The sequence below is a fragment of the Sesamum indicum genome, linkage group LG13, assembly GCF_026168435.1.
Source record: "Sesamum indicum cultivar Baizhima isolate 11 linkage group LG13, ASM2616843v1, whole genome shotgun sequence".
Lineage (NCBI taxonomy): Eukaryota > Viridiplantae > Streptophyta > Magnoliopsida > Lamiales > Pedaliaceae > Sesamum > Sesamum indicum.
Window position 1 is genome coordinate 16,899,663 of NC_142669.1, and position 14,312 is coordinate 16,913,974.

Below are 14,312 nucleotides of genomic sequence, written 5' to 3' on the forward strand. Positions count from 1 at the left end.
ATTGGATTGTTCATACTATAATTTTTGGATAATTTATGGTACCATATTTTTTGAAATAGTTTGAAACGATATATGAAAGAATCGACTCTGTTTGCATTTTTTATATTGTCATTAGATTTCTAATGGAAAGTTCACGTGGCCGTTAAATCATGCAGTAAGTACATGCAAAAGATGAGAATTGCACCCCTGATATCACAATTTAGGATACTTTGCAATATTAATACATATCATATCCTCCAGTTCTATTAAGAATTTGTTTATGACTCTTTAAGTTCACATTTTAGTTAGATTAGAATTTGTATCACGGATATAATTTATTTGGCAATCTCAATTAACTAACCACCCCATATTAACTCCTTAGTTGGAGGGTACTTATTACCATGAGTCGTCATCTAATAATGTTCTATGGCACTAAAAGGAAATGTTTATTTATATTCACAAAGAGTAGTTATTTACACAACGATACCAATTTTCGAAGTATAAAAAATATTCTTTGTGTATTTTTCAACCATCCCAAATCAAATTTTTATTATCATTTAATATATTTATACTATCTATCTGTACTAATATAAAAAAAAAGTTCACTCACAAATAATGATTTGTAACATAATTTTTATTTTAAATATAATATGTGGATTTATATATTTTATTTTTATATATTATATATATTAAAACATAAAAATAATTAACTGTATGTCCGTAAGAACCACTTAACATAACGACCAGTTAAAAAAAGAAAATACCGAATGTCAAAATAGTGTGTGACAGTGTGTGGACGGCGGCAAGCAGCAAAAGAAATATCAGTAGGGCAAATATGTAAATAAAGCAAAGCATCAAGGGCAATTCCGATGAAATTACTCATATAAATACCGAAATATCTGCCCTCTTCCACCTCTCTCGCATCTTCCGGTGAAGGAGTGAAGGTGAGTACTGCTGTCTCTCCCCAGTCCCCACCGTTTTTTTGCGCTTTCGGTCCCCAAATCTAGGGCTTCTCCTCCTCAGTTGCCCAATTACTTTTTCGCTAATCTCTTCAATCTAATCCATTTTTACTTTCCTCGCGTACTACTAACCTAAACTTCTTCTTGAATCTAGCTTATTAACTGAATAAGCTCGGTTTCTGTTGTGAGTTTAAATTGCTAAATTTACTCATTCCACTCATTCCAGTTTCGTGGTTTAATGCGATTTTGGTGCATTGCCATTCAATTATGCTTATGTTTACAAGGGTTTGATTTTCTGCGATGCTAGTCAACTCTGATTATATTACCAATTAGATCGGGAACATTTCCCTTTTGGTGATACTTGATTTTTATTTTCTTTCTGAAGTATAATTTGCTTCAAAAGAACTGGATGGCCCCTGGAAAGTGTTAAACTCTTTCCATTTTCAGTCTGATCTTCAGTTTGTTGAGGATGAACTAGTTACAACACATTATTATTTACTACATTTGTCAGGTTGTATTTTTTATGAAGCCTATTACTTTATGACAGTGGCTTAATTACTTTTTCAGTTTATCGAAGACGAACCAGTTAAGACACAGCCTCTGTATTGTTTTAATATTTTGCTGCAGCTCAACTTTTAGCTGTAAATAGCCAACTTATGGTTTTCTGCAAAATTTAACTTGTTGAATGTATTTTTCTTGTGCACTGCATCATTTCTTATGATTGTTTATGCTGATTGTCTAATATTCTATTATATGTTTGTTTCTAGGTTTGCATCATGGAGAGTATTCACAGCTTTTGGCAGTTGGGTGATGAGCTCCGAGGACAGTCAAAAGTCTCAGAGGATCACAAATGGTTGGTGGCTGCTTCAAAATTGGCTGAGCAGACAAGGCCAAAGGCTGAGCATAGGATTAACCTTGATCTCTCAAAGGGTTCTGCTGAAGTGAGACCAAGGGACAATTATGGATTTCAGGAAGACAACAAGTTTGAAAGTTTTAATTTCAACATGTTAAACTTGGAAAGCAAGATGAATGAGAACATAACAAAAAATTCCCCTAGAAATGTCATTTACAATATGAACCCGATTTATCAGAATCCCAATGCCAGCTTCGCGGGAAATGTAACTGGAGGCAAGTATAGCAGTATCAGCAACAGCAAGGAGCATAACAACAACAATAGCAGCAATAATAGTAACAGCAAGGAGGACAGCGCAAATGCAAGCAATGCTGTTGACAAAAGGTTTAAGACCTTGCCTGCAGCCGAGATGCTCCCCAGGAGTGAGGTCCTTGGTGGATACATCTTTGTCTGCAACAATGATACAATGCAGGAGGATTTGAAGAGACAACTCTTCGGTAATTACATGAATTTTCTCCCTTCAAAATTGCATATTGTTAGACTTTAGATAATTGACTTGAAATAACTGCACCATGTTGTGTAATCTATTGCTGGAGGTCTCTGAGATCTAAATGCTCTTGGTTTAAGTGTGGTTATCTCTCTCTTTTTTTTTTTTTTTTTTCCTTTTCTTCTGAGAGCATCAAAATCGACGATGTTAGCCTTCCACTGTCTGGTGCTGTAGATTATATATAATTCAGTTATTGTTCTTACCAGATAGGGATGTTTTGGAAGGGTAACGCAAGAAGGGGATTTATGTCTGAGAGAACTTTTGGTCTCATTGTTGGCTTACATGTACCAGATGCTCTTAGAGCTCCATATCTAAAATACCGCTTTTCTTGTTGTGTTGATTCTAACTGTATGTGTAGTATTTTGGGTTTTATTGTTATTCTGGATGCTTACCACTCTGCATTTCTTTTGTAGGTTTGCCACCAAGATATAGAGACTCCGTGAGGGCAATAACACCTGGTTTACCTCTGTTCCTCTACAATTACACCACTCACCAGTTGCATGGTATTTTTGAGGTATGTAAGCAATATTCTGTCCAGTCTGGTATGATTTACTTTCATGCCACACATTTCAATGTGCAGTTGTGGCAACTGGCCTAGTGTTATATTTGTGCAACAAGGATGAAATTCTATGAGCTTTTCCATGGAAATCGGCTTTTTCATAAAAGAGCAAGTTGAATTCACTGTTCTTGATTAATTTGATAAAATGCTAAGTTTGGAGCCTTAACTTCGCATACTTGAGCTATGAATAGTACATATTCTTCCCGTGATTTTCTACCTCGCTATTGAACTTCTTTTAGACTGTTTTCACACTCACTTTTCATGCGCAGGCAGCAAGTTTTGGGGGTACCAACATTGATCCTACTGCTTGGGAAGATAAAAAATGCAAAGGTGAATCAAGGTTCCCTGCCCAGGTAAAGATGTCACCTCTAGTAGCTACAATCTTTACTTTTTACATGCATACGAATTGGGTTTGTGTTCATATCGTGATTCTTGACTTGGCTCTCTGTCGTTTTAACTAGGTAAGAATTCGTGTGAGGAAAATTTGCAAGCCTCTTGAGGAAGATGCTTTTAGGCCAGTTTTGCATCATTATGATGGTCCTAAGTTCCGACTTGAGCTCTCTGTACCTGAGGTTAGTTTCAATCCTCAATATTCCCAGTGGTGAATTTCTACTCATTTCGCATTGAATGGGAGCTGATTGTCTTTACTCTGTGTGGTATTTCAGACTTTGGACTTGCTAGATCTTTGTGAACAAACCGGTGCATAAAATGTTGTGCATTTTAATCCCAGCTCAGCATAAGCAATTATATAGCGTAAGTCTATGCTGTAGTCTTGGTGGAGTATGGATGTGGATTTTCACAGATTTTCCTTGGAGCGCAAGCTTGGGAGCAAATCTGGTTGTGAGATATTCTCGAGAGTTAGGATTGGCTTGTGTGTAATAGAATAAATGTAATCTGTTTCTGTGAAGATGCAAGTAGCTTCACGATATTTACCTTGTAATCTTATAGACAACTTGTGAGAAACATGGAGGCTCTGTCATAATATGAACAGATGTATTTTCATATTGTCCAAAGGGCTTCAACAACTTGTGCAGTTATCTCTCACGGTTATGTCACTAAAACCAAGTCTGCTCGACGTGGGGCTGCTTCCTCCTCACTTTCAAGTTCCAATTCAATGATGAGTAAGTTTTGTTTTTTCAGGTGAACTCTGGCACTCCTGAAATCAGCCCATTAGAATCCAAATGTCCTCCAGTTGTATGTATTAGCACTTAATGACTTCCCATGTTAATAGTAGCATATTAAATTAACAGCATCCATCTTTATAATTGGGTGCTAAGAAATTGTGTGCATCCGTCTACTCCCAAAAGCAGAAAGATCCTCTCCCAATTACTAAAAAAGTATAAGACGGTCCGGTATGAAGCTGAAAGGTGTTTCAGGTGGTATATATGCATATGCATATTCGGGGCTGCAAACTATAGAAGTTATAGCTATTGCACTTAAAGTTACATAATATTCAAAGTGCTGTTATATCCTAAACCTAGGAGAAAAACATGTCGTAAGATGCATACTCCGGACCAGAAAGGGTAGAAATACCCTGAATGATGGATCACACATAGGGAGATGAAAACTAAAGGGCAATTTTTCCTTTTTCATTATTTTTTCCGCAGAAATGATTTGCACATACTTTCACTGGGCCCCAGCATGTAAAAACGCCGATACATTAATGGGCAACTGAAACAAGAAAGGTTCGGATCTTCTGCAGAAGCTCAGCTTTCACAGAATCTGGTATTGAAGCTGCATCAGTAAGAAAATTCGTCAGAAGAAAGATGCAGATGTTGACAAAATATGCGTGCATGATGGTGAAAATGAAGCTAAGTTGAAGCAACCACATTAAGTTCTTAACAGAGGTCAGAAGCAGTACTTTAAGCTTTAGGTGAAAAGGCTATGTTAATAAATTTCCCATTTGTCTTTATTTTCATTTCTGTTACCGTAAATGAAAAGACTGATAAAAAAGAAGTCATTTCCACAAAAAAGAAAACAACAGAAGAAAATAAGATACATGGGGAAATAAATTTGTCATAAGATGTCATATAAACCTGATTAACGGGCCCTATTCCAACTTTAAGACAAAGTAAAATGATTACCAAATACATTCATAAAAATTTTCATTACCTAACCTGATTATAGGGCCCTGTTCCAAATTTAAGACAAGTAAAATGATTTACCAAATAAAGTTAATGAAAAAGTTTATTACCTCTGCCTTTTGGGGTAATTGCACGGACTAGATCATCAACAGTGACATTCTCCCTCCCGTTCTTCTTTATAAATGCCCTAAAAATATACTATTGAATCAAAATTTCATGCCTGGAGAACAGTGAAGCAGATTGGGTGCAAGCAGAACTGACACCACGGATGGGAGCAGTAAAGTCCAAGTACATATACAGGCAGATTGTAGGAGAAGGATTGCCCTCTATCACAAGACGCAGAATATTTTATTATGCATGTGTAAACACACATGAGCATTCAAAAACACGGAGACAGAGGTTCTAACATACATATGCCTAAAGAGTGAGGAGAAAGGAATATAAGTAACCCAGATCCCACCACTGATCGTAATGGCAAAGTTCACAGTTCATGTATCATAGTAATGTTTGACCAAAGGCTATGAGCAAGAAAATCTGCATCTAAGAGCAGAAAAGTGCACGCTCATCATTGATGCTAAACAACTTTATTCCAGATTTTACAAGATCTTTTTAGCAAGTCAGGTACACTTCTCTAATACTTCATTTCAGGTAGAAAACTGGATGGTAGAAGTGTACCATAATGAAAAACTTGGGCTTTTTTGGCTTTCTAATGCTGATCAATATAGGTTCCTGCCCTAATATTTCCTATATAGCCAATTCAAGTCTGCTAATTCTTCCAAATGGACTTGTGAAAGTTATTCAGCCATTTGAACGTCCATAATCATATAGGGTCAAAAATAGATTACAAATTAGCAAGAAAATATCCCCTTTTCTGGTAGGAAAATAAGAGAACCAGAAGCACAGGATTAGATAAAACTTTGTCTGTGAAAGCAAAATTGTGACAAAAAGCGCAAAGTCAGATTCAAAGAAGAAGGCTTATTTACTAAATCGAAGCTAATCACTAAATCACGGAGCTCAACTTATTTTACTTCATGAAATAGAACTTTCAGCAGAAGATACAATGTTCATCACATTAGATTACTGAGTAGGGGTTATCAAGGACAAGAAAGAGTACCTGCAAAGAGCTCTCATTTCATCCTTCCACCCGCACTCCACCAGCCTCTCCCTCACCAGCTCCATCAACCGCTCCTTCTCTCCACTTTCAATCAACTAAAGATCCAGAAAATCAAGCTACCATCATTGTAGCAGCACAGAAATGGAAAAGTAAATAAGTGAAAAATGGAGTGAAGAGAGACCTTAATATTGACGATTTCGAGAAGCGTAGGCTCCTTTGGTCGATCATCTTCGTCATCATCCCGTACGTCCGGAGTCGGCGGTCGATTCACCGAATGCCTTCTACTCCTATTTTGCAAATAAACTTACCAATTACATTAAAGAACAAACGAGAAAGAAGATCCATAATTGAAAATTGAGATTGATTTATGAGATTTTTCATGTTAAAATAGGAGTGAGCAAATATTTACATTACGTAGCAGAGCACAGCAGAGCGGTTGACTGATCTTTGCGGATGGGGAAACTAGGGCAGTTTTGACGGGTAAAATTGGAAGAAGCGGTCGATATCCATTTTTCCAATTTTACCCCTCAATTTAATCGAATTTACCAATCTCTCATTTTTCATTCGTTCTAGAAAGCTAATTAATTAATAGATATATCAATAGAAAATTCTAATTCATATCGAATTTGTTTGAATTTAAACAAATTATATAATAAGATTTGTTTTATTAGCGTACAATTCAGAAAACGTGACTAATAATATGACAACTGTATGGTACGAAAATTCCTATATCAACACAAAAAGAGTTGATTAAATGAATTAATGATGGGTTGGTGAACATTCTGATTTGTTTGGAGTTGGGATTGTTTCTCCTACTCATACTGCAAACTGCAAATTCAATACATATAAACCACAGGATTGGATTCCTTCTTATTTCTTGGACTATTAGTATTCATGTTGTTGTCTTCTTTCACAGCCTACTCTAAATCATGTGTGATGGCTCTTCCTCACACACACTCACAAGCCTTCTCTTCGTCCACATCTTCTCTTTTAATATCAACCTCAAACTCCTTCAGCAATATTCTTGGTCGTGCCATACAATTCTGGAGTCCTCTCCATTGATTGAGTTGAGAATATGCCGGGACTAAGAGCGCCTTCCGACTATTCCCAAGAACCTCCTCGCCACCCTGCTCTTCTCGTTAATTCTAAGGTTTCCTCCTTATCTCTCATTATACATATATAATCAATCACTCCACTCCAGTGCTTTCTAATGATTAACATGATCAATCTTGTTTTGTGGTTCAGGAGCCTTTCAATGCGGAGCCACATCGTTCAGCTTTAGTTTCATCTTATGTGACGCCTGTCGAATTCTTCTATAAGAGGAACCACGGACCAGTTCCAGTAGTCGATGACATTGACAAGTCCGATGTCTACCCTTTTCCTGTTACTACAGATTTTCGACATTTTATGAATAAAATGTGTGATTCTGTCTGATTTGGTTGAGCAGATACAGTGTTTCTATCAGGGGCCTAATAGAACATCCCAAAGAGCTCTACATGAAAGATATCCTGTGAGTGAACAAATATGTATGCTTTTGAGCTCTTCTTGTTTTCTTGCCATATTCCCTAGGTTGCTTGAAGAAGAGCCATTTACTGTCTGTCTCATGAATGACAGGAAGCTTCCAAAATATGCCATCGCTGCCACCCTACAGGTATATTTTCCTCATAATTCTTCTTGTTGTTCTTTTCTCTATAAATGATCTTTTAGCCCACGCTTTGCGTTGTTCACAGTGTGCTGGCAATAGGAGGACGGCCATGAGCAAAACTCGAAAGGTTAGAGGAGTTGGATGGGACATTAGTGCCATAGGAAATGGTTAGTCCATCTTGAGATGCATTGTCTGTGATTTTTAAGGTGAATGTGGTACAGAAAGAGAGAGCACCTCAGATGGTAATGTTGTAATGAAATATAAAGAGACGACAAATACAGTTGCTGTAGACTCAGGTTCTAGAAAGTATAGCATGCCAACAGCTTCTCGGAAAGATTGAAGTTCTCCCTCTCTTTCTCTCTCTGTGTGTGTGTTTCTGGTGATGTTTTCCTTCTGCCGAGCATTCTCTTTTCCTATTTGCCACTTTAGCTTCTTTTTAGAATGGTTAGTGCCCTGAAGGCAGTCAGAGTTATTTCATGAAACCCAGACTTGCTTCTGTTTTCCGAAATTATAGTTCTTTCAAGGAGCAGTTTTTGCTAGTGGGTCAGAATCTTTTTACATTAAGAGACATTTTGGACTCTGTTATAAATTCTGCTGCAAGTGAATTCACCTCAGAACTGTGGCAGGGGCATGTTGCGTGCCGTTTTTAAATGTGAATTGCATATACCTCTTTAATGCTTTCTGCTTCCTTATGTTCCTGAAGATCCATTTTCTCCTGATGCAAAAATTTACCCCTTTTTGGTGGAGGAAAAATTGTGGAAGTGATCAAGTCCATTGACTACTTTAAGTAGGTTATTTCGCTCATATGGTCTAACTGTTACCATAGCCCAGCATGTGTTTTGAAAATCTATAATTAGCTAATACACACTGAGAAAATGAGCTACTCGTTTCTCTAGATGATGCTACCGGACGATTTCAGTAATATGTGAAAAGAACTCCTTCAGTATTCCAGTTTTCTTTCTGTTTATGTTTACTTTCATACCTTTGTACATGTTGTGTGCAGCTGTTTGGGGTGGGGCAAAATTAGCAGATGTTCTCGAACTGTTTGGTATTCCTAAGTCCTCAAATAAATCACCGTGTGGGGGAAGACATGTAGAATTCATAAGCATCGATAGGTGTAAGGTAAATAGTTTGTGCCTTTTGTTTCTCATCATATCATTACTTCTCAGTAGCACAGAGGAAGTGTCACCCAGCCTGAGCTATTATTTTATCACAGGAAGAGAACGGAGGCCCTTATAAATCATCAATTCCATTAAGTCAGGCCACAAACCCTGAAGCTGATGTTTTACTAGCTTATGAGATGAATGGAGAGGTATTCTTTACTTGTCCGCATGAACTAAATCTTTTCGAGTCCAACATTTTCAATCTTCATGTTTGTATTTTCTGTGCAAAGACTCTTAACAGGGATCATGGATATCCCCTGCGCGTGATTGTCCCTGGTGTTATTGGTGCTCGTTCTGTCAAATGGCTTGATTCCATCAATATCATTGCAGAAGAATGCCAGGTAAAAACTGCCTGATGTCTGGGCTCAGTGGAGACTCTGGCTGCTTTATGAACTGTATACTCCTTCTCTGTAGGGCTTCTTTACGCAAAAGGATTATAAAATGTTTCCACCTTCAGTCAATTGGGATAACATCGATTGGTCGACAAGGCGGCCACAAATGGATTTTCCTGTTCAGGTATTCTTCAGTGTGCTTCTAATCTATAGGCTGTAATGGATATGAGTATCATCACCTCAAACTGCAATCTATTTTTCTTCTCATCTGTTGCAATGGTATAGTGCTTACATGTGCAATCGATTAGAACTGTTGTCGCCTTTGCAGATAGTTTATTTTCTTCTAAGATTGCTCAAATATAATGGTTCTCCCATGTGCTGCTTGCAGAGTGCAATATGTTCTCTCGACGATGTAAACAATGTAAAACCTGGAAAGGTCAGTCTGGTTTCGGTATACATTATATTTTTATCATAGTATGCTTGCACTTCAGTATAGGGCATGCTGTATTTTTCATCAATCAAATTTGTATGCTCAATTTGCAATCTATTGAGATTTCATGTGAGTACTTACTTTTATGGGCCTTGGCTCTTCTCTTGTAGCTGATGGTTTCCACCTAGAAACTCAGTCCTATGTTCTCATTCACTAAAATTTGTTTAAAAAATTAGCAGATAAATATCAAGGGTTATGCAGTATCAGGAGGCGGACGAGGCATAGAGAGAGTTGATGTATCCATAGATGGTGGGAAGACGTGGGTGGAAGCCTCCAAATCTCAGAAAGCTGGAATTCCATATATTTCTGATGATACAAGTAGTGATAAATGGGCATGGGTGCTTTTTGAGGCTGAGGTCGACGTCCCAGAGACCACTGAAATTGTTGCCAAAGCGGTATGCTTTTCGTTCTTGCAATAAATGTTTTGAGTTGGAGTGAGTAAGGTACTCCTGCAGTGATGATCACATATAACGATGGCTTTCTTGGTTTTCTATCTCACCTCACTGAAATTGTTCTTCCCTGCTATTCTTCATTAACTTTGAGGATTTGTGGAATCACATACAGGTGGATATAGCTGGAAATGTCCAACCGGAAAATGCAGAAGTAATTTGGAACTTGAGGGGGATACTAAACACCTCATGGCATCGAGTTAATGTTCAGATTAGTCACTCTAATCTGTAGGCAAAAGCAGTGAGGCCCTTCCCTACCACCCTTCTGCATGGACAGCAAACTGTTAAGCGCCTGAGAAGTGATAGATATTGGTATAAGAGATATTTGCCATCCCTTGTGATTTTTAGGCGATAGTTCTGATTTTCCTCTGTTTTGTTTAAATGGTATATCTGTTGCCTCTTGGTAACAAATTCTTTGTTTCCATGCTTGCTTCTATGCCTCATTGCTAAACATGTACCTTTTTATTGTTTGTTTTTCCTATTTTCAACTCAGGAATCTTACCAATCAAAACAAGAACAATAACAATAATCCAACAAAAGAAAAAGAAGCCTAAACAGTGGTTTTTATGCCCAGGGAAAAAATATCACTACCAACATTATCAGAATTCAGCAGCGTATCGAGTGAATTGATCCCACCTAGCTGCTTTCACATTTTTCGTAAATTCCAATTTTTATGGCGCAGCAAACACTAACTAATCCAACAATAAATTTACATCCAGCACTGCTGGAATTCCTAGATATTCTAAATTCTACTTCTTCCAGGATGCATGTCTTCCTTTTGGTTCTCTAGTGAAGACAATTGCAGCATTGGCACTTCCAAAATCCACCTCGAGTAGTTCACTGAAGAATACCAAAAAAAGAAAACAGATAATTCTTCTAGGTTTTAGTATTCCAGTTGATTCAGGTGCTGCTTGGGGCATCTGCTGACGGCTTTCGGTTAAGGTAGCGAATAACGGCATCTTCAACCCTGTCATGTCATTAAGGGATTTCAACAACTTTAATATGCCATTTGAATAGCAAATATGAATTTGAAAGGGCAGCACATAGCAGATATGTTTCCAGCCCAAAACAATGCCAAAAAGTTCCGTATTTGTCATCTATACATATTGAATAAATGATTTAAAGTTGAACAAACATCAAAAACTGGAGGCAATATGCTCTAATGCAGATTGCCAATAAATCTTAATATTGTTCCGATTAACTAAATTGTCACCCAAGGAAATAATGTTCAAAGACATTTTCACCGAAAGCAACATTTGTTTTCCAGCTGATTTGCGGTGACCTATGATGATACAAGTTCCACATACATTTCACAGAGTTGAGAAATAAGAATTCTATAAAAGCAAAGAGATAAAAGAATTAATACAAAGTCAACAAATATGAACCATACCAGGGTTGGTTGTAGAAATCTGAATGCCGCTCTTTTTCTGCATTGCGACTTGCTTCCCCAGCAACAAGCTTGAGATCCTTGTTTTGAGAATCTATGAGGGCATTAATAAACTCTACAGGCGACTGACTAAATCCTAGAAAGAATGCCCTTCTACGACGGTGCTCGTGGATCTTTCTTATAGCAGTACAAATTGCATCATCACAGGCTTCAATCTCTTTTGACTTTTCAGTATTGGCTAACAAAGCATTCAATTCTCTTTGAATTGGGAAGGGTATATCAACTAATACATCATAGCATGCAGTTCCGACAGGACTATTTCCTGAAAGTTTGATCCTGTGTTCTAAATGTATGGGTTGTGGAGGAAAGAGGTGGGGTGTAATTTTTTGTGTGACTGATGTGAACTTCATCTTGCCTTCCCCAAATACTTTTTGGAGTTGCGGATCACAATTGAAAGAAGATGGATCATCTGGACACTGCAATTTTCTAGCCTTGACATAGTGCCATATCGCAGCCATGATTCTTGCACGAGTATCAACCTCAATACCTAACAGATCCATCAAAGCAGCTGAAAGCTTATACTTCTCAGGCATATAATTCATTTCTAATCTTATGCTTGCAGTGAATTCCTGATCCCCTTTCCTTTTCACCTCAAAGCCTTCATGAGGAGCAGATGATCGGGCACTATCCCATATAATCAAATGGTTATCAGGGTATACTTTCTGGTCCAAAGTGATAGTAACTCTTTTGAAAAATGAAGAGAACTCAGGATAATAGGAGCTTGATTTCTGTATCATGGCAGCCTGGTCGGAATCTGTTCCTTCCTCCAAAATCCTCCCTACAATTTTAAGAGTCCAAGTAGGGGGCTCGGCATTTGGCTTCTTAGGAATAGTGCGAACCTGATTAGCGAAAGTATTAAATACATAAATACGGAGAGTTTTCTGATTGAATGTTGGGGTCTTCAAAGCCTCTTGAATATCAATTTTTTTCCTTGTCAAAGCAGCATCCACGCGAGACTCGAACTCAAGGAGCTGCGTGTAAAGAGCAGATTCCGGCAAAATAGCGGCGACTCTTTCCTGTAACTGTTTCTCAGGAAGCTTCTGCTTCTTCCTGCGAGCAGCAGCAGAAGCTTCCATTGTCCTCAATGGGGAGGCAGTGTTGGAAGGCGAGAAGCTTGGCGGGCGTACTGGTGGCTTTTGTGGAAATCTTTTGGCACTCGCACTTCCAGCTCCTGAAACAGAGGGCGATGGCGAACCCAAATTTGCGACCCCACTTGCATGAGCCTGGTTAAATGAAATTCCCTGAGCAGCTTGCAACTGAGCTTGGAACTGAGCGTGGGCTGCCTGCACTTGAGCTTGGGCATGAGCCTGAGCCTTTGACTGAGCCTGCGCAATGGCTTGTGCTTGTGCAGCAGTAAGCTGGAACTGGCCTGGAAATCCAGATCCCATTTGTTGCTGTGGAGATGGATTCACAGGCAAAGAATTTCCAAATGGGGATGAAGCACCAATGTTCTTTTGTAGGTTATTGTTATTTGCAGACATGGCCATATCTCTGGGGAAAAAGTTCAACTGAGAGGATCTGTAATTTTCATTGGCAGATTCCGAAAGAGTCGTGGATTTCAATACTGAAATTTTATAGAAGGGAACCACATTTTGGCATGTAAAAGCTTCACATAAATAACTTTATCAAGAGGGATATGATGATGATGATGGCAATTAACTTGTCAGCTAAATCAAGCATAATCATTCACAATACGGAGACTTGACATCTGATAAAAACCAAAATTTGGTTACCAAGACTCAAAAATAACTGAAAATTAATCGAGACATTCTGCATCAGCCAGGAAGTCTATCCTACACCCAAGAGAAGGAATTATTACGTTGCTTGCTCCTCCTCCGCCTTCACCAGGAAAAAGAACAAAGGAAAACAACAAGAAGAAGAAAACCCTAAACCCTCACAATACCAATTACGCTTCTCGAATTTTTTCAAGAAAGGAGGAATGGCTAACAAGAATCTCCGGATCCCAAGAAAGTCACACTTTTGAAAACCGAAGTAGCTATGTCACTAGTTACAACTAAATTCAGGTGAGATTAAACATACAAAACCGGAAACTCAGGAAAAAGCGATTGTCCAAATCGATGAAAAAAAGGTTGGCGCGGAAGCTGAGGATAAACTCACACAGGAAATAGGAAGCAGAATCTGAGGGACAGTGAGAGTCTGCTGACCGATTCGTTTTGCTTCTCCTTCGCCCCTCAGCTCGCCCACTGATCTCGCTTTAATCTTCACTTGCTCTCACCTGCCCCTATACTATACTTGTCACTTCAACTCCAATCCATGGGCCTAAACACACATTGGGCAGCTGTCTCTATACTCTACATTATGCTTTTGTACATTATTTCGGCTGTATTAAAAATTTTCAGCCCTATATTCTATCTTGGAGCTTATACATTTTTGTAGTCTTTATTTATTTATTTTTAACATACTAATGCACACACTCAAGTTCGAATGCAAAATTTTTGATAAAAAAGTTTTAGGCCAAAATTGCCCGACTGTCTTTTTGGGGGGTGTTCTTGGTATTTATGCTACATAGTTCTGAAATATTCAAAATTTAGCTGGTGGAATACACTCAATTTTAAAGTAGAGGTAAGAATTTGTAAGCTTATGAGTGAAAAATAATGGATAGATACAATAAAAAAGTAGAATACTTTAGTAATTTCACATTTGGCACATTTAATTGGTGTTGTTAAATTG

The 14,312-nt window shown here is 38.1% G+C and overlaps 4 protein-coding genes across 5 annotated transcripts; 2 read left to right on the plus strand and 2 right to left on the minus strand.

The window, feature by feature from the left end:
* The first annotated feature begins 778 nt into the window (after nucleotides 1–778).
* Nucleotides 779–3,910, plus strand: LOC105176248 (B2 protein). The gene is made up of 6 exons (XM_011098985.3): nucleotides 779–923; nucleotides 1,706–2,288; nucleotides 2,752–2,852; nucleotides 3,167–3,250; nucleotides 3,359–3,469; nucleotides 3,563–3,910. Exons 2-6 carry the CDS (start codon nucleotides 1,715–1,717, stop codon nucleotides 3,602–3,604), a joined length of 912 nt encoding a protein of 303 aa, XP_011097287.1. The 5' UTR covers nucleotides 779–923; nucleotides 1,706–1,714; the 3' UTR covers nucleotides 3,605–3,910.
* A 342-nt stretch (nucleotides 3,911–4,252) lies between these two features.
* On the minus strand, nucleotides 4,253–6,655 carry LOC105176247 (transcription/mRNA export factor). The gene is made up of 5 exons (XM_011098984.3): nucleotides 6,505–6,655; nucleotides 6,277–6,382; nucleotides 6,096–6,190; nucleotides 5,092–5,168; nucleotides 4,253–4,631 (listed from the first exon to the last, which is right to left on the minus strand). Coding segments are annotated over exons 1-5 (354 nt in total). The 5' UTR covers nucleotides 6,507–6,655; the 3' UTR covers nucleotides 4,253–4,557.
* A 277-nt stretch (nucleotides 6,656–6,932) lies between these two features.
* On the plus strand, nucleotides 6,933–10,596 carry LOC105176249 (sulfite oxidase). The gene is made up of 12 exons (XM_011098987.3): nucleotides 6,933–7,245; nucleotides 7,341–7,456; nucleotides 7,543–7,605; nucleotides 7,710–7,746; nucleotides 7,826–7,907; nucleotides 8,744–8,862; nucleotides 8,957–9,052; nucleotides 9,134–9,244; nucleotides 9,318–9,419; nucleotides 9,624–9,671; nucleotides 9,905–10,120; nucleotides 10,290–10,596. The coding sequence occupies exons 1-12, from the start codon at nucleotides 7,171–7,173 to the stop codon at nucleotides 10,404–10,406; spliced, it is 1,182 nt and encodes a 393-aa protein (XP_011097289.1). The 5' UTR covers nucleotides 6,933–7,170; the 3' UTR covers nucleotides 10,407–10,596.
* A 139-nt stretch (nucleotides 10,597–10,735) lies between these two features.
* On the minus strand, nucleotides 10,736–13,892 carry LOC105176251 (SWI/SNF complex component SNF12 homolog). 2 transcript variants are annotated; one of them, XM_011098989.3, is made up of 3 exons: nucleotides 13,740–13,892; nucleotides 11,565–13,139; nucleotides 10,736–11,141 (listed from the first exon to the last, which is right to left on the minus strand). In XM_011098989.3, exons 2-3 carry the CDS (start codon nucleotides 13,106–13,108, stop codon nucleotides 11,075–11,077), a joined length of 1,611 nt encoding a protein of 536 aa, XP_011097291.1. In that variant the 5' UTR covers nucleotides 13,109–13,139; nucleotides 13,740–13,892; the 3' UTR covers nucleotides 10,736–11,074. The 2 variants fall into 2 exon arrangements, with proteins under 2 accessions (XP_011097291.1, XP_020554272.1); XM_020698613.2 differs by having other exon boundaries at nucleotides 11,565–13,112; nucleotides 13,740–13,886.
* Nucleotides 13,893–14,312: the final 420 nt, after the last annotated feature.

What these genes read in the sequence shown, in the direction of transcription:
- LOC105176248 (XM_011098985.3), top strand. Translation starts at nt 1,715, where the DNA reads ATGGAGAGTATTCACAGCTTTTGGCAGTTGGGTGATGAGCTCCGAGGA. An exon ending in TTTGAAGAGACAACTCTTCG is followed by an intron (nt 2,289 to 2,751) that starts GTAATTACATGA and finishes TTTCTTTTGTAG; the next exon opens with GTTTGCCACCAAGATATAGA. An exon ending in AGTTGCATGGTATTTTTGAG is followed by an intron (nt 2,853 to 3,166) that starts GTATGTAAGCAA and finishes TTTCATGCGCAG; the next exon opens with GCAGCAAGTTTTGGGGGTAC.
- LOC105176247 (XM_011098984.3), bottom strand. An exon ending in TCGAAATCGTCAATATTAAG is followed by an intron (nt 6,191 to 6,276) that starts GTCTCTCTTCAC and finishes CTGGATCTTTAG; the next exon opens with TTGATTGAAAGTGGAGAGAA. An exon ending in AATTACCCCAAAAGGCAGAG is followed by an intron (nt 4,632 to 5,091) that starts GTAATAAACTTT and finishes TTACTGATGCAG; the next exon opens with CTTCAATACCAGATTCTGTG.
- LOC105176249 (XM_011098987.3), top strand. Translation starts at nt 7,171, where the DNA reads ATGCCGGGACTAAGAGCGCCTTCCGACTATTCCCAAGAACCTCCTCGC. An exon ending in CTCTACATGAAAGATATCCT is followed by an intron (nt 7,606 to 7,709) that starts GTGAGTGAACAA and finishes CATGAATGACAG; the next exon opens with GAAGCTTCCAAAATATGCCA. An exon ending in AAATGGATTTTCCTGTTCAG is followed by an intron (nt 9,420 to 9,623) that starts GTATTCTTCAGT and finishes TGCTGCTTGCAG; the next exon opens with AGTGCAATATGTTCTCTCGA.
- LOC105176251 (XM_011098989.3), bottom strand. Translation starts at nt 13,108, where the DNA reads ATGGCCATGTCTGCAAATAACAATAACCTACAAAAGAACATTGGTGCT. An exon ending in GATTTCTACAACCAACCCTG is followed by an intron (nt 11,142 to 11,564) that starts GTATGGTTCATA and finishes ATGACATGACAG; the next exon opens with GGTTGAAGATGCCGTTATTC.